The sequence below is a fragment of the Pagrus major genome, chromosome 2 (genome assembly GCF_040436345.1).
Source record: "Pagrus major chromosome 2, Pma_NU_1.0".
In the NCBI taxonomy this organism is placed as follows: domain Eukaryota; kingdom Metazoa; phylum Chordata; class Actinopteri; order Spariformes; family Sparidae; genus Pagrus; species Pagrus major.
Window position 1 is genome coordinate 2,690,180 of NC_133216.1, and position 21,664 is coordinate 2,711,843.

A 21,664-nucleotide genomic window follows, 5' to 3' on the forward strand; every position below is an offset into this window, starting at 1 on the left:
TGTTTATAGCTAAAACATTATGCGTGTGTGTGTGTGTGTGTGTGTGTGTGTGTGTGTGTGTGTGTGTGTGTGTGTGTGTGTGTGTTATGCTCACATTATGTGCCACTGGAGCTGATCAGCACACTGAGTCATCCCTATTTTCTTGTTTTTTTAAATCACTTTTGTTTCAGTTGATATATTTCTTGCATACTTGCTGAACTATGTCAATATGATCTGAATCCGCCAAGTCTACTTTTCATCGTTCTCTGTGTCTTTCTCAGGGTCGACAGGTGACTGCTGATGTCCAAACATAAGGACAGAAACCAGAACCATGGTCATTCTACAGCAGGTAAACACATACAGTACACACACACTAACATGACAGATAGCTGAACTTTTGCAACACAATATGAACTTTGCGTTCTGTGTGCTGGTGTGTGTGTGTGTGTGTGTGTGTGTGTGTGTGTGTGTGTGTGTGTGTGTGTGTGTCTGCAGTTCGTTGCAGTGAAGGTACAACAACACTTGTTAATGATCAGCTGCTCATTATGCTGCATTCTTTGCACTGAATCTTCCTTGTGTATGTGTGTGATTGTCTGCGCATGTGTGCATGTGTGCATGTGTGCACTGGCCCAAGTGTCGGTGTTTTTGATACTCAGTTAATGCGTTGCTGAACTCATCAGCCTTTCTGATTGACTAATCAGCTCTGACAGCGTCCCCCCGCTGTGGAGGCCCAGATGGGACGAGCCAATAAAACAAACGAACACACACACACACACACACACAGATCAGCCTCCACCCCGTTCTGTGGATGTTTGTCTCACCACACACACTCTGACCTCCTTACCTCCATCCAAACTGTACAGGTGAGATCAGAACTGTGGTGGACAGGAAGTGTGTGTGACTTAAAACTCTGCTGGATCACACACACAATTCTTGTTTTTAAACGGGAGAAGAAGAAAAATTATGGATGATATTTGAGCAACAGCAGAACATTTTTATCACCAGTTTGAAGGAATTTCTGGATGTGACTGTTGAATTCGGAAAAGGGGAAAATCATCGTTCAATTTTCAGAAAAACATTTTTTCGTGTGATGACTTAATGGGATGTTCAAACTTTTGTGGCTCACATCGAGTTTGGAGAAGAGGATCGTTTTTTACAACATGACAGACTTTTGTTTTTAATTGTTTTCTTTTCATTTTTATTTTCCACCAGCAAGCCAAAGATATTTTGCATTGGAAGTATTTATTTTGGGATGTGTCTGTGGATCTTTAGATATAAATAACTGCTGTGCTCAGGAGATTTGTTGTCACTGGATTTCAAAAGAATATCAACCGATCGACACATCGAAACAAGAAGGAAACATCCATGGTTTAGTTTTTTGTTTTTTTGCAGACCTGTTCACACTCAGAATGGTGTGCAGATCTTAACTAGACTTGGTAACCATGACAATGAAAATGAACAGGAGGGGATCTGATTGGCTACCGCCAGGCTGGGACATGAATGAACGCCGTCTCAGCTACAGATGCACCACCCTCATCCAGGTAAACTCAGGCTTCAGCCAGAGAACAAGGTGCCTCTGAACACTAACAACTTTTACAGTGAGGTCAAACATTTACTGGTCAAACACAATGGGAACAGGACAGGGGTAGTGTGTGTGTGTGTGTGTGTGTGTGTGTGTGTGTGTGTGTGTGTGTGTGTGTGTGTGTGTGTGTGTGTGTGTGTGTGTGTGTGTGTGTGTGTGTGTGTGTGTGTGTGTAGGAGAAGGGCTGAAGGAGAAACACAGTTTTGGTTATTTTGAGTGAAGGAAACCAGGTAGCTTTATTCAATTATTGTCAAGTACTACCGCTGCTCAACACCAGCAGAGGGCACACCTTTAATAACAATGATTTCTCAGTATACGTGCTGTGTCCTCTTGCTTTGTCCTTTCGTGGAAGCAGAGTAGAGACAAAATGTTAATGTTGATTGTCCACTGAAGCAGAAAGGAGAGGCAGTCCGTCTGTCTGTATTTTATGGACAAGTTAATTCAGTGACAAATACCAGCACAATTACCTTGTCACTATATCTCACCCCATGCCCTTTGATTTATCTGAATGATCTATCTAAATGCAAATGAGGTGAGTTGGAAGTGGCTTTATAAATCACACATGGCCTTCTAATAGCTGACCCCCTAATTAAAATGCTCTACTCTATAGTAATTGGATTAATGTGAGGTTCAGCATTCTGTGATGGTCTAAATGTTCCTAGAAATATTGGGAAACGCACTGCTGCAAAAAGCATAACTGCAAAGTAACTGGTGATGAAGAGTTTTATAAACACCAGCAGAGGGCAGACCTATACCTAAAGAAGACCTCCCACCTGCAGACAGACACTGTACAGTGTGCAGTGGTGAGCTGTGGTCTGCAGTGCACACTTACAGACCCTGGAGGGAGCCTGTCTAACTTGCAGTAAACTTAGTGCACCATGAGGGTAACAAGATAGTATCAAGGCTGCAGTTGTGACTTTGGGTGAATATTCAGGCTGAGCTTAAATGACAGAAATCTTACAAACAACATGAGCCGTACATCAAACAGTCTATGATCACACATCTTCTGAAATAATAAATATCCATCAGGGTGTTCGTTTAAAGTTTCAATAGCTATAATCAACATTTTACAGGTCACACGACTATGGCTTTTTGAAGCTTTTAAAGCAACTTTCAGCTAATCGTTTTGGTTTAGTAGCACACAACTTTACTGCTTTGGTCCATTCTCACAGCTCGTATGGCATGTTTGGTTGCAGCAGGCAGCTGTTTTCTGCACTACTTCCTCCACCCAACCGCAGACAGACATAGTTAGCAACTAGCTGGTGAACTCAGCGAAGTGTTTAGCAGCTAGAACGACAGATTTTTCAAAAACAGAGCTCTATTTAGAGTAAATGGAGCAGTGTTCGAGTAATTAATACTGTCACACTGGTGACATTTTAGAGCGACCCAATCACCAGAATAAATGTTGCCATGTGTGTTCCTGTAAATCATGGACATGTTGAAACTTCATACCTGGTTTTATCACCAATGACACGGCTGGAGATGTCCTAACGTCGTTGGTTACACAATAACAAACTACTTGAAACACAGTTTTGAACAGCGGTTACTCGACTGTCAGCCTTCTCGCCAAGCTGTAAAGCCACCCCCATCCCCGCCACCTCCCCACGTAATGTGAACGTAATATGACACGTATTTGTCAATATGGTAAAAATGACACGTACAAATTTGGAACATATTCGTGGCTTGAAAAATATAAACCAAGCCAACAATTTATTCTAGTTACTGGGCTGTTTAGAGGCCTCCCAGCATCCATGTATCTCTAGACTCTTTGCTGTTATACACAGATTCTCTCGGGCAAAAAATCTCCATATACAGGCGACGATGCACTTTCCACTTTATTTGGAAGAAACAGAAGAAAAGAAAGAGCTGAAAAAGCTCAACTATGAGTGCCTCACAACAGCTTTCTCTCAACCTGTCCTCTGTGTGCTTTGGTGCCTTTCCACACAGCAGTGACATTAGCAGGCGTAAGTGAATACCCGGCTCATGTCTGGCCTGAATTATTTACCTGAAGAAAGAGATGATGAGAACACACACACACTCATCCACCGCAGGCAGCATGGACATTACATCACTGCTGTCCTGCTCACACCACACCAGCACTGTGGCTTGTCTCAGTCACGTTTGTCCAAAGCATGGTGTGTGTGAGATAATAGGCCTACTTGTAGCCACAGCGGACAACCTGTCCTGTGTATCAGATATAGCTACTGGGAATAAGCTTCATGGTCACAACATGTTTAATAGCATGAAATTAGAGGTCTAAGAGTTACAATAAAGATCAGGGAGTTAAGTCATTAAGCTTCAAGAGATACTTTTCTACTCAATTACATCCAAGAGGCAAATATTGCACTTTTTACTCCACTGGATTTAGTTCCTAACTACTTTTTATTGGAATTTGTCATATCAAATGTATATAAATCCAAAATGTTGCTGATAATACTTACATACTTTTATTTAGGTAACATTTTGAACCACTCCTCTGCTGGGTTCTCTGACAATCAGTGGGTCATGAATTACCATGGCCGTCTCTGCTTGCTGCGGTGTCTGGTTAGTTGACCTGCGGGCTTTGTCGATCTGTAAGTGACTTCTGTAAAAAGCCTCTAAAGGCCTGTGAGTTAAATCAACTCTTTGTCAGTGTGAGACTGATGGTTGTGATGGGAGAATGCTGTCATTAAAGAGAGGCATTCAGAGGCAAACTCGTGTCGGCGTGTCAGCAATGACACATACATGTGTACAGTTTCAGCTGTTTTTTATTAAACCCTTGAAGTTTATATTTCCCTCTCATTTTTTTCAGTGACTATTTTCAAAGTTTGTGATTTCCCTAGAGATGATAGTGTGGATAGGCCAACGGTCACATGTCAGCTCAAAACCCCCATTTCAAACAGATTTTAAAATATGTTTTTATGTCAGTAGGATAAATTCATTGTTGGTTTTGGTCTTTTTATGGGATGTATGTTGATGAAAACTTTGTTAGCTAACGGTAATTACATTGTTGTTTGCAGTGTTCGTGTTGTTGTGTAATGACTGGTTTGCTGGTCTCGCTCGCTTGAGTGGCGTAACATTTTAGAATAATTCCGGTAAAAATGTTTTTGTGTTTAACAATGACTCTTCATAACTCACATAAGATCTGATTGTTTCACTAAACTGAGTTAATCTTATAGGAGCTATTTTAGCCTTGTTTTGTAGTTCTGTCATTTCTAGATAAGTAACAAACTAAAGGTCAATGAAAAAGTACTTCAACATCAGTGTTGTCTCAGTTAGCTGATCACTTACAAAACGTATCTGAATTATATCAGTCTGTGCATCATGTACTGTAGAAGACACCTCTCTGATAAGAACTGAGAGCAAAAAAAGAGAAATGTGTGGACGGTGGGGACATAAATGAAAGAGAGAGAGATGCACAGAAGAAGAAATATAAAAAAGGAGACAAGAAGACACCAAACAGATCCTCTCTGCTAAATAATTCAAAATGCGGTTTCTGATAGTTTGCCATTGGCTTACTCCCTCATAGGCAGTGTGTGTGTGTGTGTGTGTGTGTGTGTGTGTGTGTGTGTGTGTGTGTGTGTGTGTGTGTGTGTGTGTGTGTGTGTCTGACAGGTGCTCGGTGGTGTAATGTTCAGGTAGCTCAGTTTGCCAGACGGAGTATTTACTTAATTAAACTGACAGGTCTGTAACACACACTCAAACAGCAATTCATCATTCACACACACACACACTCTGAGTCACACACTCTCATGCAACACACAGCTAGCGACAGAACTAAAGCTAAATGCTAAGAGCTAACATCCTAACAATGTCAGCCTGCTGATGTTAAGCAGGTATAATGTTTACCATGTTTAGCGCGGTAGCATGCTCACAGTTGCAAACTAGCACTAAAAACACAGCATAACTGAGGCTGATGTCGTGTTTTGCAAGTATTTGGTTAGTTAGTTAGTTAGTTAGTTAGCATTCATTTTGTCAGATTTATAAAGCTGTGCATTTATAAATCTCAACAATTATGGAAACAGGTTTACATGCAGTCACCACAACGACTTCAAGATTCTTGGTTACAAGAGAGAAAGTTGTGTGGTGTGAACACAAGGTTCTTGACTTTTTGTCTTTCTGAAATTATTTTGTTTTTAATAATTTAATTCCTCATTGTAAATAATGCTTAAATAATAAAGCAATGAGGAATTGCTTTGTAATTACTCAGGATGATGTTTCACTAGGGGTTGCACAAAAATAGCAATTAAGGATTGTTTTATGAGTAATTAATGAATGTTACTAGTCTGTGCTGCTGGTTCAGAATCAATCAGGAGCGAGACATAATGATTCATTCATATTTCCCAGTCTGTTCTCTGGTATCTCATCATTCTCTACTATATAGTCCTCAATTCAGAAACTACTCATCAATGATGCATTAATGCTCAAGTCATTCTTGATTCGTCCTCACTTTACTCAACTACTCACACTTTTGTACCTTATTATAAAGTGATACCATTATTATTAGTATTAGTCGTATACTATCTTTGTCCTTTATGTTTCTCGGTCTGTCAACACACAGTTTATTCTTCTTAACCTGCAGAATTAACATCGTAGTAAGAGCCTGTAGTATCTATCAAGAAATCCAACACCACGACACACCTGAGGAGGAAGTGTCATCTTGTTGCCATGGGCGACAGGGGAGGTTGTGGAGGGCTGGGTTAACAAAGTGTCAGTGTGACAGAAAGAGAGAAGGACAGAGAGCAGCAGGATTGTCCCAAAATGTAACTGCAGTGGAAACTTCAGAGTGAGCTGAAAATTAGCAGCAGGCTGGATTTTATCCAATGTTTTTAAATTGATTTTTTCAAAGTGGACAAGAAATATAGAGAGAGGCGGAACTGAAGGTGACAAACCAGGATGATTGGCCCTGTCAGACTAAAAGATGTCTGATATTGGACCTGTTTTTTGTTTTTGCCATCTCTTAAAGGGCATTTAAGCTTTTTTTGATGAACCCAGGGAAGAGAAACAGAGCTGACATGTGACTGTGATCTGCTGAACCTGTGATGAACTGAACCTGTTGAACCATGAAGATTTTATGACAGCTACTGCATATGTGTCTTCCTTTGGGCTTAGTTTGATATTTTACATGGATATTTGGAAATCGTCCACTCGTGTGTGTGTGTGTGTAAGGAAAATACAGAGGAAATTACACAAACATCAGATCAATTTACTCACCTTCCCACCCGTACTTGTGGATAATTAATCCATCCCTGGGTGGAATACAAGACTGCTACCACTGGATATCATTGTCAGGGTGTGTGTGAGTTTGTACCGTGCATGTGAAGATGTACAAGCGTCGGGAATATGTGGAGCTCTATGAGAAGGATCTGGCAAAATGGGCGCTGCTACGCAACGTCAACACAGTGATGAAACCCACCACACTGCTGCCGGTGAATATTGTGTGAATGTGTGTGTGTGTTTGTATGTGAGAGAGAGGGAAAGGGTGTTTTAAGTTTGACGACTCATAATTGTAAGTCTTTATTCTGTGGCATTTGTGTTGCGTAAGATAAGTGCGCATGCTGCCTTGTTTCATGCATCAAATATTAATTATACTTCTGTGTGGCGCTGTGTGTGTGTGTGTGTGTGTGCGTGCGTGTGCGTGTGTGTGTGTGTGTGTGTGTGCGTGCGTGTGGGTTTGTTTGTGTGAGTGAGAGAGAGAGTGAGAGGGAGATGCTGTCTTATGCTTAACTGGGTGTTAAAATAATTATGCATGAATCACAAGAATGTGGTTTTCTGTTTCGAATCATAATTGTATATCTCAAAACTATGTTTAAGTGTTTCACGTGCCCAAAGGCATCACTTTGTGACCATGTTTGTGTGTTTGTGACCCAAGACATCCTCAGTACAGTAGATACAGGGCTTCAGTCTACTGACTCTACCTTGAGGGAATCTTCAGAGATGCTTGTTTGCTTATTTATCAAATCTTATTGAGATTATTGATCTCATTCTCATATGTGTTCATTAAATATGAGGCTGTTGCCAGAAGTCGGTTGTGTTAGCTTAGCACAAAGACTGCACACAGAGATGCACAGGTTCGTACTGCATTAGGTATGTATTTCGAGTAAATCTAGATGTTTGGGCATTTCCAGAAACCATGGTGGTGGTTTGCAGCCTGACAGCCACAATTTCTTTTCAGCACTGCGAATTACCATCATTGAAGCATGGCTACACAAAGTAGTTGAGTTGAGGTTGGGATCAATTGTGAGACACTGTTCTGTCTCTAAATGTCATTACTTTCAAATGTAGACTATTAAAAAGTGGACAACTAGAATGTTATATGAGTGCTACGTCGGCAATATGTGTACTGATAGCTTTTTTGTAAAGTGTAAGAGCCCGACTGATATGAGTCAGCGGCCTATCACGTATTGGCATACATGCCCGTGCTATGAAAACTCCGGAGGCCCCGCTGTGGATCAGTCTTGGATCAGCACTAGCTGTTGTTGGCAGATGCTTGGATTCCTGTAGATTGCTAGTGGGGGCCAGCATGGATCTGACTTATATGCCCCAAGGTTGGATTGGGATTGGGCGAATCTGGAGGCAAGGTTGACATCTTGAGCTCTTTGTCATGTTCCTCAGGCCATTCCTGAGAAGTTTTTGTAGTGTCAAAGGGCATATTATCCTACTGGGGGGCCACTGCCGTCCAGGAGAGCCATTGCCATGAGGCGGTGTTTGGATGGGTGGTGAGTGGGTGGTTTCAGGATCCAGCGTTTCCACAATCAGTGTTATTCACTACATTGTTTCTAAACAAAACACAAACAGCTAACTGTGCTACTGATTAACCGAAGTTGTGTATTCAGCCTTACTTTAGAAAATATGAATAAGATATTTTGTATGAAAACATAACATGCTGTACTAACCTTCTTTCTTCTCCTGCATAATGACGGTCTGCTGGTTAGATGTTCCTCCTGTCCACCTCGACAATTTCCTGGTACACATTTTGTGTTTTATCTTTTCCAAAAGTTTCCAGTCCAGGTTGGACCGTCTGCCTGCAGCAGGAGATCATCTGGGGTTCATTTCACCTTTTTTAGACTGCACCATTTATTACAATTCATTAACAAACCCTGCTGAGTCTTAATGTTACAGCTTCAATAAACATAAAGGCAGTAAAGGTCACTGTAGAATGAGATGACATGAGACTTTATTAATCCAAAATCTGACCCGGGTTAAAAGGGTTCACATGTTCAGACTGCATTATATCTGGTCCAGGTGCAGTGTGAAAATGGTTATGATTCTATTATTTAATCAAAGTATCATGGGTTCCAATCATCAATCAATCACATTTATGGAGAAGATATAATGAAGGCATGGTTCCTTTCTGGTTCTGATTTCTCATGTGATTGTCCTTATTCACGTTATTCTGATCCTGATTTCAAAGTTTGATTCTTTTTCTGATATTTATCTAAATCACGATTCTGATCCCACTCCCAAACTCTGGGTTTGGTTTAATTCTGGATTTTTTTCCAGGGCGACTATGTCTGGTTGGACTTAAAGACCGGTCGGGAGTTTGAGGTACCAGTCGGCGCAGTGGTCAAACTCTGTGACTCGGGACAGATCCAGGTGTTGGACGATGAAGGAAATGTAAGTCCTGAATTACTGTGTTGTTTATTACACATTAATGGTCCTTTATGTTGCAGGGGCATGCTAGATTGTGTCTGAAATACATGTTGATGAAGGTTCTCAGTCATCCAGGTCGGTAATTCTAAGTGCTGTATCGTAGGCAATTGGACTTTCTTGTAGACGTTTCACCTTTCACAACCCACCATAATGTCCCTCCTCCTCCAGGAGCACTGGATCTCGCCCCAGAATGCCACCAACATTAAGCCAATGCATCCCACCTCCATCCATGGAGTGGAGGACATGATCCGGCTGGGAGACCTCAACGAAGCTGGCATCCTCCGCAACCTGCTCATCAGATACAGAGAAAAACTCATTTATGTGAGTTTTACTGCAGTACTGTTGTTATACTACGGCTGCACACTGATACTGATGAACAGTGTTGTACAACTCTACAACCTGCACATCAAATGCAGGAGGACACTCACATGTGTGTATACACCATGAACTTATTTCCATGAGTTATTATCAACAAGCTATCCACAAAAATATCTGTAATGACTCCTGATCATCATTTCAATACAACCCACATTCTGGCAGTCTACTTTTTATTAGCAGAGCTCATAGAGTTAGGTGACCTTTCAACTTGTTGATTGATTTTTTTTCTAAACAATATATCCAAAGTGCAGATTGTACCGATTGCAGTTCGTTAAATGCAGGTTAAAATTGGAGTCATACAGCTCAAATCGCTAGAAGATGCACCATAGATGTGGAAAAACAATCTTTCATTCAAGGATTTTAACTGAGCATACAGTATTACATTCAAACATTATGAGTTTGTTTTCCACTGTGTTGGCTTATTTATGTACAATTCTGTTATTTCTGCCATGGCAGAACAAGACAAGGACAATCATTCCTTTGATATAATTGTTGAATGGTTCCTAAAACTAATCTAACTTACCTATTGTTGCCTTAGCTCATTCATTATATCCAGCGCACTAACACTGCTGCTACAAATAATTTAAGACTACTACAGCTTTTCAAACCTTTATCCAGTGGTCTTCACTATCACTCCCTCAGTATTATCTCAAAAATCCAACCTCAGACGTCTGCTCTGGCTGATTTTCTGCACTATACTTCAATGTCTTGCTTCTGTATGCTCTCTCTTGCCCTACTTGCTATCCTCCTTCCTCCTTCCCTCTTCCTGTTTCCCTTGAAGACAAACTGTGGTGGCAGGGTAAGTCAGCGCCTGCATGTCCAGCATGGCTGAAGAGAGATCCAACCTGAATGAATTAATGTGCTTAATACATATGTTTAATGCACATCTTATATGCAACACCTGCACGGCTTCAAGAAAAGCAGCATGCAGTATATTTCCTATCCAACGATAAGCTGCACATACAGTATGTTGCATGTTTTGAATGTTTCATGTTAGTATTGTTCTGTTGTATAAACCTCATGGAAAATAAATCATTGATTTCATTGCAAAACAAATTAAATTGATTACAGTGAAGAAAGAATTTAGGGTATTATTCAGTCATACGTGTCATCATGGACATGTAATTATGGAATAAAACTCTTTTTCATTTTATTTTGCTCTGTAGAAACATGCCTGAACTTTTTTGAAATAAATGACAGCGACCATTGAGTTTGACACACACTGTAGAGGCCACAGTATGTCATAACTCAAAGCTTAAACTTGCTAGAAAAATGGAAAAATCCACGGCACTCTTCTGGCAAAACGGTTAAAATCCTTGAACAAGCTCATTTTTATCATGCATTGTCAATGTTTTTTTAAGAATTTCAGTATGAAATAGACTCTTTAACCTCTTCGCCAGAGGAGTGCCTTGGATTTTTATTTTTTGGACTTCCCTACCAAAGAGCACCTTCATCACATTTTGTTCTTTTCTCTCTTAAACTAAGCGAACCTGGAGGAGAAAAGAGCTACTTTTCGTAAGCTTTCTCGAGCTTTGGAGGTGTCATGTATCTGCAGGAAAGTCAAGTGCTTTATGCATCTGATTTGCTCAGGCTTAGCAGTAACCAAGCTCAGCGCTGCAGCCCGGCTGCATGTTGATTTGTTTCCAACATGGCCGTCTCTTCTCCCGTGGCGAACACTGATACGTTCTTATTGTCATCCTTCACCATCTGAGTTACGGGACCTGTGTCACCTCATGTACCCTCCACCTGCCCCAGCCCACTGTGATGCTGCCGTGTGAGCAGACAGTCCAGAATCTGAAGGGTTTCACATTTGATTTTATATATAGTGTGATTATTATTCCAAAAGAGGCATTTAAAAAATACACATAACTGTATATAAAACTCAAAGTTTGCCGACAGATTGAAGTTAATTTCTAGCCCTTGTTCCTGTTTGTATATCTCCAGAAGTTCATGTGGTTTCTGACCAGTCGTTTACTCAGAGCGGTCAAAGACTAAAACTCCTAAACAAGTTGGTGGAAATGACCTTTATGTTTGGTTTGTCCAGTCTTTGTAGCTTTCAGATAGTCTTAAGATTTGTTCCAAGCTTCTGAATACTTCTTCCACCTCTACCATCATGTGCATGACGTTGCTCAAACTGTGCATGAAGTCGCTCAAAACAAAAGTTTTAACAGTTTTCTCCTCTGTGTGCAGACATACACCGGCTCCATCCTGGTGGCCGTCAACCCTTACCAGCTGCTGCCCATCTACACAGCCGACCAGATCCGCCTCTACACCAACAAGAAGATTGGCGAAATGCCACCCCACATCTTTGCTATTGCTGACAACTGTTACTTCAACATGCAGAGGAACAACCGGGACCAGTGCTGTATCATCAGGTAGGAAAGAGTTCAGACTCCAGATCTCAAACCTTTCATTCGTCAAATGCTTTGGTTTATGATCAAGTACCTACAAAACTATAGACTGATTATGAAACATTGGTCCTGGGGCACAGACTCATAAAAGGCCCCTATTCCTCCTATAAAGGAGCCAAACATCCATACATAACATACTGGCAGTGTAGCTGACACATTTACACTCTTATGAGGAAGGAGAAATGATTTAATTAAAACTAGAGACTATGAAATATCCAATTTTATTTATGTACCAACCACAATGTGTTGATTAAATTGTTGCATGAAAAGTGTGAAGAAAATGTTGAAATCTTTGCTCTTTGTTTATGTTTCATCACAAAGTCATTCTGTGTGTGTGTGTGTGTGTGTGTGTGTGTGTGTGTGTGTGTGTGTGTGTGTGTGTGTGTGTGTGTGTGACAGCGGTGAGTCCGGGGCAGGGAAGACAGAGAGCACCAAACTGATCCTTCAGTTCCTGGCAGCCATCAGTGGTCAACACTCCTGGATAGAACAGCAGGTCCTGGAGGCCAACCCTATACTAGAGGGTAGGAACACACACACAAACACACACACACACACACAGACACACACACACACACATGCACATACACAAATCCTGCAGCTGACTGTTGTCTCTCAAGCGTCGTGGCCATTACCTGGGTATGCTGACAGTGAAAGCAGAGATGTTCGGGTTAATAACACGTCGCCTGCTCCAACAGATGAAGGCAGTCTGAGTGATATGGAGGTTGTTCAGTCTCACCGTCTAAGTGAAGAGCTTTTTTTATTTGATAACTATATTCTCAACATATTTCAGGTTTCTGATCTTCTCCTTCATGTGTTCCTGGACAGGATGTTGAACCTCAGCTGTGTCTGAAACACAAGTTGTCAAGATTAGTTTTTGCAGGTCTTGATCTGGTTTTAACATTTAGGATTTCTTGACAATGTTCTTACATGTCAAACTTTATAAAAACACACAAATACACACACACACATGCACACACACATGCACACACACCACTAGGTTCATATACACCCTTCCATTCATCCATATGACATCATCATCATCACAGGTATATGTTGTTTCTCTTCCAGCCTTTGGCAACGCTAAAACAATCCGCAATGACAACTCGTCCCGGTTTGGGAAATACATCGACATCCATTTCAACAAGAGAGGAGCCATAGAGGGAGCCAAGATAGAGCAGTACCTGCTGGAGAAATCCAGAGTCTGTCGACAGGTACCAGGCTGCATTATAACACCTGTCCACCTGCTCCAACACTAAACTCTGCAGGGTTTTCTCAGCGATTACTTGTGACTGCTGCTGTAACATGTACATTTAATGTTTAACTTGATGTAACTTCTCTCTCTCTGCAGGCCCACGATGAGAGGAACTACCACATCTTCTACTGCATGCTGAAGGGGATGACTGCAGACGAGAAGAAGAAACTGGGGCTGAGCAAAGCCACCGACTACACCTACCTGACCATAGTGAGTGCTGTCCCCCTCAAACTGTGTCAGTCATTATTCTATCAGATACCTGAGTAGAAAAACTGAGGAAAAAAACAGCCCTCTTTTTCCCCAAAGATCGCCCCGGAGGCACAAACTGTGGCTAATGTCAACTGTATGCAGATATTTTTTGGGCTTAAACAATTGAAAGTGAAAAATCCATCCCATCCATGTTTGTGTTTCTCTGCAGGGAAGCTGTACAGTGTGTGACGGCCGAGACGACTTGAAAGAGTACTCCAACATCCGCTCTGCAATGAAGGTACTGATGAAAAGCTCACACTGATTATAGCACAGCACAGAGACATTACAGGTGTGTGTGACTTCATCACTTAGTAGCTACTTTAAGACGTTAACTGAAGAAATCACACTTCAGTGGATTATATATTCTATAAAGAAAGATCTATGAGAAACAGGAAGGTGAAACATTTTCTTTTCCCAACAGGGTTTACAGTTGTCCTGTACTCTGTTCTGCAGGTTCTGATGTTCACAGACAGAGAGAACTGGGAGATTTCTAAGCTGCTGGCTGCTATTTTACACATGGGAAACCTCAGATATGAAGGTAAAGTCAAAAACAATCTTAAGTCAGACATTTTACAACAGTTCAGTCTCGTAACTCGTAATGTTTGTCGCTGCTTTGGTTTCCTGGATCAGTCTTCCTTCCTTCAGGTTCTGTCTGTGCACTTTTAAACAGGGGTGTCATTTTATTATTTTATTCAGATTATACGTGTGTGTACACTCTTGACCTTTGACCCTGCAGCTCGTACCTACGACAACCTGGATGCCTGTGAGGTCGTCCGCAGCCCTCATCTCACAACTGCTGCTACACTGCTGGAGGTGACACACAGACACACACACAGACAGACACACACACACACACACACACAGGACAGCCCGCCGCTTTTCACTTTACAATGAGAACTTTATTAACAGTCTCTTTCAACAGGCCATTTGACAAAAGCAGTGTAGTACGTCTTTACAATAACCTGATATTATATATTTCATGTCAGTGTGACTTGTTGAAGCTGATTTGAGCTGTGTGTGCGCGTGTGTGTGTGTGTGTGTGTGTGTGTGTGTTCAGGTGGATGGTAAAGATCTGATGAACTGTCTGACCAGTCGGACTCTGATCACGAGAGGAGAGACCGTCTCCACCCCGCTCAGCATGGAACAAGCTCTGGATGTACGGGACGCTTTTGTTAAGGTAAGTTATCACTTTTCAAAATCATCTTGGATTATCTTTTACAGTTATTTACATTCAGTGTTACCCCCAAAACACAGCGTGTATCCTTGAGGTCTAACATGTATTTAAGGCATTTCCTTCCTGATAAAACATTTGCAAAGTATTTTTAAATCCATCTTGTTAAGATAGATAGCATAGAACTGTGACTTGATTGAAGATGTTTAATGTGTTTCCTTCTGTGTGTGTGTGTGTGTGTGTGTGTGTGTGTGTGTGTGTGTGTGTGTGTGTGTGTGTGTGTGTGTGTGTGTGTGTGTGTGTGTGTGCAGGGAATTTACGGCCGTTTGTTCGTGTGGATCGTGGAGAAGATCAACGCAGCCATTTACAAGCCTGCGTCCTCACACCCCAAAATTCTCAGACGCTCCATCGGACTGCTGGACATCTTCGGCTTTGAGAACTTCACTGTCAACAGGTACAACACACACACATAAACACACACACATAAACACACACACATAAACACACACACATGCACACAAACACGCATAAACTTTTTTTTTTTTTTCACTTCACACCTTGTGCAGCCCGCCCCTTTATTCCATCCCATATACAGTAGATTTCGTAGTCACAAAACATTTGCACAAGGGCGTAAATAACAACCCCCCTCCCTCCTGCAGCTTCGAGCAGCTGTGCATCAACTTCGCCAACGAGAACCTGCAGCAGTTCTTCGTGCGTCACGTCTTCAAGCTGGAGCAGGAGGAGTACAACCTGGAGCACATCAACTGGCAGCACATCGAGTTCACCGACAACCAGGACGCTCTGGACATGATTGCCATCAAACCCATGAACATCATCTCGCTCATCGACGAAGAGAGCAAGTTCCCCAAGGTACACACACACTTCAGGTTTGAAATTGGTCAGCCATCATCGTCCACCACCACCTGGTTAGAGCGAGCAGACTTTGACTGCTGGAAACAAGTGGAGAAAAAAGGCTTTAATTATTAAACATATTTGTCTTTTTGTTTCTGTTTGGTTTTTGTTTCCTCCTTCAGGGCACAGACACCACCATGCTGAACAAGCTGAACTTCCAGCACAAAGTCAACACAAACTACATCCCCCCAAAGAACAACCACGAGACTCAGTTCGGCATCCAACACTTCGCTGGAGTCGTTTACTACGAAACAAGAGGTCAGAGTCGCTTCACGCACCAGAGACACACGGAAATGTCCGTTTGTTCCTGTATGAACACGTCGAAGATGTTTAATGTGTTTCCTTCTGTGTGTGTGTGTGTGTGTGTGTGTGTGTGTGTGTGTGTGTGTGTGTGTGTGTGTCCTGCAGGCTTCCTGGAGAAGAACAGAGACACTTTGTACGGTGACATCATTCAGCTGGTTCACTCCTCCAAGAACAAGTTCATCAAACAAATCTTCCAGGCTGATGTTGCTATGGTAACAGACACACACATGCACACACACACACAAACAGACACACACACATCTACAGCCATAGTTCATGTTCAGTTAAACTTTGGCTCATATGATTAATTCAGTGACACTGGTGCCTGAAACAGATACTTCCTTTACTTCAGTATTATTATTGTTGTTGTTGTTGTTGTTTTTGTTGTTGTATGGTTTTATTTGCCTTATTGAGTCCTGAAATGTTTTAATCCTGTTTAAAAGTGCTTCATAAAGCAGTAGCAGTAGCTTGATGTAGTTCCTCACTGTGACCACAGGAGGGCAGTAAACACTCTCGATTCTGACAAGCACAAATATGTCAAATAAAGTATCTAGTCAGACATTTCTGAGGAGGACTTTCACAATAATATCTATATTTGTATCTATATATTATGTCCATCGCCCTGCATGTAAATGAAATAAGAAAAAAAAACTTTTAAAAAGGTTGTGTTTGCTGCAGGCCATGTTATTAGAAGTGTAATGGTTCATTTTGTTTAATTACAAAGACACACCTAACACAACTACACAACACAACTAATTGTACCAATACAAATAAATAACTGTTTTTATTCCCATTTAAGTTGTGGAGTCTTAAAGTGAGACTCATAAAAATCATTTATATGATCATTTCTTTGTGTACAGAAAATTAATCAATAATATAAATATGTGTAATAATTATATTACCACCAGAAGCATGAGTGTCATGTGTACTGTGTACAATCACGAGTGTTTGCTGCCCTCCAGTGGCCACAGCGAGGAACTACATCAAGTCAATAAGTCAAGTTAGAAATAATAACATGAGAATGAACAATGGACATACTTCCGGTCGGTGCTTTCAAAATAAGCTTCGGTAATTATTTAACAGAAACGATTTCGTTTTTTATCATCCCTAATGGGACTAGTCGCAAATACTTTAAATAATAATTTAAAGCGTGAAGTTCTAGCAAGATCTTAGAGCAGACGGCCGCTGATTCCCAAGGCTATAAAAGGAAAACTGAGGCGAAATTACTGTACTGTTTGTGTGCCCGGCGATTTGAAGGAGGAGCAGATTTAAACAGATAGACAGAGTTTGTATTGGCCAAACAAGGTGTCTAAAACACACCACTCTTTATCATTTTTAATGTTTGAAAGATGAGTTTTAATGTTAATCTTTTGAAAAAACAACAGAGTGGCCATCTTTCCACATAAACAACCTATGAGACAGACTCATCGCAACCAGACAAGAAGCTAACGTTAGCTTGGTCAGTTTTTCCAAAGAAACTAGCGTTAATGTTGTGCTGGTTCCAGACTACTCCTCGCTGCGGCTTGGTAAGACATCGAAACGTACAAAATATGATTAAAAAAAAAAATCATTTGTGATAGTATGGTCAAGGCTTTATTTTGAAAGTACTTACCGGAAGTTTTTACAGTGTTGTAATGTTATCATTTCTAACTTGACGTATCAGATTGGTGTAGTTCCTCGCTGTGACCACAAGAGGGCAGTGAATACTCGTAACTCCACAGGGAACCATGTCAGTCAGTCAGCTTCACCTGCAAACATGTAGCTTAGTCTATTTTATTTATTTATTTATTATGTTTGTTTGTTTATTTCATTTGCATACACGAGATTACATAAAATCAGGTGATTAAAACATATCAGAGTGTCAGGAGAGGACAAGAAGGCCACATTTCGATTTTATAAAAGCTCCACATCAGAAAAGTGTATTTAAAACGGCCCCTTTATGATATCTTGTACTAGTCATGACGTTTCTGGTGACATTTGTTATAATTGCACATTCATGTTAATTAAAAATAGTATAATAAATAAAAAATAAATTAATCACGACTATTAACACCCTGAATTTATTGTGGCGTTGTAGTTCCTACTGTGACCACAGGAGGGCAGCAAACCGCCAAAGACCAGACACAACGACATACAATCATTTCCGGTGACGGTTTTCAAAATAAAACTATCAAAAACGACAGAAGGGCGGTTTATTCAGTGTTTCATTCTGACATGTTTGCTAACTTCGCCACAGATTAGCGGCGCTTTTGACTTGATGTTTGCGTGCAAAAGTCCTGTACAGTTGAAGTTACACTTTGGGAATCAGTACTCGATAATAAATAAAAACCGCAGCGAGGCAGGTTGGGGTCAGTTTCAGGTAACCAGGTCACAGATTTGACCGATGACAGAATACGGTGCAACACCAGCACCTTCACCTTGAAGCCGAGGGTCTCCGAGATGAAGCTAACTAGCTAGCGGTCGTCTGGCAGAGCTGCTGTTAGTCAATAAATCGCTTCAGCACGCAGAATAACCACTCGTTAAACCGAGATTCTTGTTATCTGTTGCTTCATGTGTCAAAAACAGACAAACATGTTTAAAATCAGGCAGCTTTGATGAAGCACGAAGTTAGCTTAGCTAGCGTTACCTAGCGTTAGCTAACATTAGCTCCCTGAGCGTAAAGCCCGACGTCAAACAGGTGACATCTTCTCATGAAGTCCAGGTAAGATGAACACATTTCCAACAAGTCCAGTGCTTTTTCTTAAACCTTTAAACGTTTATAATGTGACAATAATCACAAATCTCTTTTTGGCACCACTGTGATGGTGTTTGGACTGTGCTTTTGGGCCAGTAATGTTAAATTAGTGGTATTTTAAGTTGGGGCTGCTCATTATTTTCTGGGTTAATCGATCAATTGTTTTGTTCATTAAAGGTCAGTACATTGTGATAAAAGCCCTTAACCTTCTGATCTGATTTCACAAAGCCACAGAGATGTGTTAAAAGTCTAAAGTCTAAAGTTTATTATAATTAATGATAAAGAAAAGTACCAAATCCTCAGATCCAACAAGCTTCAACCTGCAAACTGCAACACTTGTTGGTGAGTTTTCTGTGGAATAATTAAATACACTCAAAATTAATTAGGAATATTTTAGTTTTTCACCTGATTGTTTATTCTGAATTTTTATTTTGTCGCCGAAAATAATGTGACACATTTCATTTGACTTTTATTGCATATCCAGTCACATGCTGTTATGCACCCATGTCCCGATATCCCCACCTCATTGTGAGCGATCGCAGCTCCTTCCTCCTGACATTTGCTGCTCTGTGGACACTTTTAACATTTATCTGTGAACCTGCAGCGTCAGCCACACAGAGACTTTTTATATTCAGAGACAGAGAAAGGAAAAAGGTTAGTGTCAGAGCTCAGGAAGAGAGAAAAGACTTCTCATTGTTTCTGACCCCGACACTTTCTATGTTGTCTCACTGTGTGTGTGTGTGTGTGTGTGTGTGTGTGTGTGTGTGTGTGTGTGTGTGTGTGCAGGGCGCAGAGACCAGGAAGCGGTCGCCCACTCTGAGCAGTCAGTTTAAGAGATCTCTGGAGCTGCTGATGAGGACTCTGAGCGTCTGTCAGCCTTTCTTCGTCCGCTGCATCAAACCCAACGAATACAAGAAACCCATGGTGAGTGTCCGACCTCCGCTCAAATACAATAAGTTCACCTGTTAGAGATTTAATGGACAAGCAGTGCAACAGAGAGTAAAACTACTTGGTTACTAGTCGACTGACTCTTTCTCAGCAAGTTCAATTAGTTAATGATTGCATTGAAAATGAAATATGAGTTGTTGGGTGGACAAAATAATATAAAAACGTCTAAAACAATTGAGGTCTTATTAGGTTGAATAGCAGCTTAGCAGTCGGACATGTCATTTATCAGTTCATATACTATATGACGGTAAACTGTGGACGGTCAGGACGACACAGTCGACACACAGTCACGAGTTGAAGCTAACTAACAGGGACGTGAAGGGCTCCAAAATGATCCGTCTTAACTCATCTGACCAACGGTTTTGTTGAAGCTGTTGAAATTATTTCTCTCCACACTTTGTAGTGTTTCTGTTGTTTTGCCAAATCCTGCAGATTGATGGAAAAATGATCATATGTTTTCAAGTACAAGATGAACATGAACGTTTTATTTTTAGGGACCTTGATGAAGTGATTTTGTAATATCACTAAGTTGCAGAAGAAAAACAAATCCATATAAAGTTAAACATGCTCTTTAATTGACAGTAATATCTTCCTCCATCTAAAATAAAATCAGTATGGGTGTAAATACTGGTCCTTTCAGGCTTTTCTCTTCGATCCATCAAATAGTTTTGAACTGAAGACAAATGTACCACAAACAATAACTTCTGTGATCATCGTTCGTTACTAATAATACAAACTACAAAGTTCATGTGAACAGGTATTGAAACACAACAGAAACTATCACCCACAGGTTCAGATTTCTGACCCCTAGAGAGTTTTAACTTTTAATTTAATCAGTTTGAGATGACGACCTTTAACCTCATCACCTGCATCATGCAAAACCCTGTTTTTAAAGATTGTTTGAACAAGTGATCAATCTCCATTTTGAACACCTGAGGTATCACCTGACTGTGGAGGATGTGATGAGCACCTTAGCCAGAAACTTCAGTGACAGCTGTTGTGTTTGTGTCTGCAGCTGTTTGACAGGGAGCTTTGTGTGCGTCAGCTGAGGTACTCTGGTATGATGGAGACCATTCGGATCCGCCGTGCAGGATATCCCATCCGCTACACCTTCGTGGAGTTCGTCGATCGCTACCGGGTGCTCATGCCTGGAGTCAAACCGGCCTACAAACAGGTAGTTTAAAGTTTAAAGTGAGTCTTTGAAAGTCAGTCAGCCCTAAAAAGTGCTTTGTTAGCAGATTAAGTTTCTGAGGATTCATGTGTCAGATTTTGCTGCATGATGAGTGTGTGTGTGTGTGTGTGTGTGTGTGTGTGTGTGAGTGTGAGCGACTGGAACCAGTCAGTCAACACCAAACTTGTGACACTTTGTTTGGTCAGCATGCAGTTTTTCCCACAATCCATCAGCAGTCTGTTTTCCTTGGACTCCCACATGTTATGGTTTCCTCCCTCTCTCCGCTGCTTTGGGCGTCCTGTGATGGTGTAACAACAACATCCCGATTGTTTACTATCCCGTCAGAGCAGCTGACCAATCAATAAAGACATTCAATCAAAGGGGTGTTTCCATCCAGTAAAAAAAACTCCTGCAGAGTCCAGCACCTCTCTCTGCACTCTTGTCTCCTCAAGGTGCATTTGAAGGGACTGAGAGATCCTCCGTGATGGTGGAGGGAGAACAGGGAGGATAGAGGACCAGAGGAGCGTAAAGAAAAGCACCTTGTTTTAAAGTGCATGTGATGACCTCACACTGTTAATATCTCTCTCTCTCCCATCAGGAGGACCTGAGGGGAACCTGTCAGAGGATTGCTGAGGCCGTGCTCGGCAGAGACGATGACTGGCAGATGGGAAAGACCAAGATCTTCCTCAAGGTACTCCTGCGTTAAAGGGCAGTTCTGTTCAATTGTAGTGCATTGAACAAAAAAAGGAAACATAAGTGTTTGGGTGCAGCGTGGGGAACATTTTTATTTCATCAAATCGTTAAGCTTTTATGAATATCATTCTGCTTTATAGATTAGCTTCACTAGAAGAGATTTATTACATTACGTTTCTTTATAAGAAAATACAACCTGTATCAAACAGACCTTCACTTGATATATTTCTAATACTGTGTCGGACCCCC

General features: G+C 41.2%; 1 protein-coding gene across 4 annotated transcripts in view; it reads left to right on the plus strand.

The window, feature by feature from the left end:
- Positions 1–310: 310 nt before the first annotated feature.
- myo7aa (myosin VIIAa) overlaps positions 311–21,664 on the plus strand; it is a 41,601-nt gene continuing 20,247 nt past the window's right edge. For 2 of the 4 annotated variants that reach the window (XM_073480112.1, XM_073480121.1), the window contains exons 1-18: positions 311–328; positions 9,044–9,157; positions 9,362–9,514; positions 11,762–11,946; positions 12,382–12,503; positions 13,051–13,193; positions 13,331–13,444; positions 13,653–13,721; positions 13,937–14,021; positions 14,220–14,296; positions 14,541–14,660; positions 14,966–15,108; positions 15,314–15,524; positions 15,689–15,824; positions 15,975–16,081; positions 19,390–19,527; positions 20,567–20,725; positions 21,321–21,413. In XM_073480112.1, the coding sequence (XP_073336213.1) occupies positions 311–328; positions 9,044–9,157; positions 9,362–9,514; positions 11,762–11,946; positions 12,382–12,503; positions 13,051–13,193; positions 13,331–13,444; positions 13,653–13,721; positions 13,937–14,021; positions 14,220–14,296; positions 14,541–14,660; positions 14,966–15,108; positions 15,314–15,524; positions 15,689–15,824; positions 15,975–16,081; positions 19,390–19,527; positions 20,567–20,725; positions 21,321–21,413 (2,187 nt within the window). Of the gene's footprint in view, positions 329–6,864; positions 6,970–9,043; positions 9,158–9,361; positions 9,515–11,761; positions 11,947–12,381; positions 12,504–13,050; positions 13,194–13,330; positions 13,445–13,652; positions 13,722–13,936; positions 14,022–14,219; positions 14,297–14,540; positions 14,661–14,965; positions 15,109–15,313; positions 15,525–15,688; positions 15,825–15,974; positions 16,082–18,138; positions 18,571–19,389; positions 19,528–20,566; positions 20,726–21,320; positions 21,414–21,664 lie in introns of those variants that run through there. The other 2 variants (XM_073480105.1, XM_073480129.1) reach the window with 2 other exon arrangements.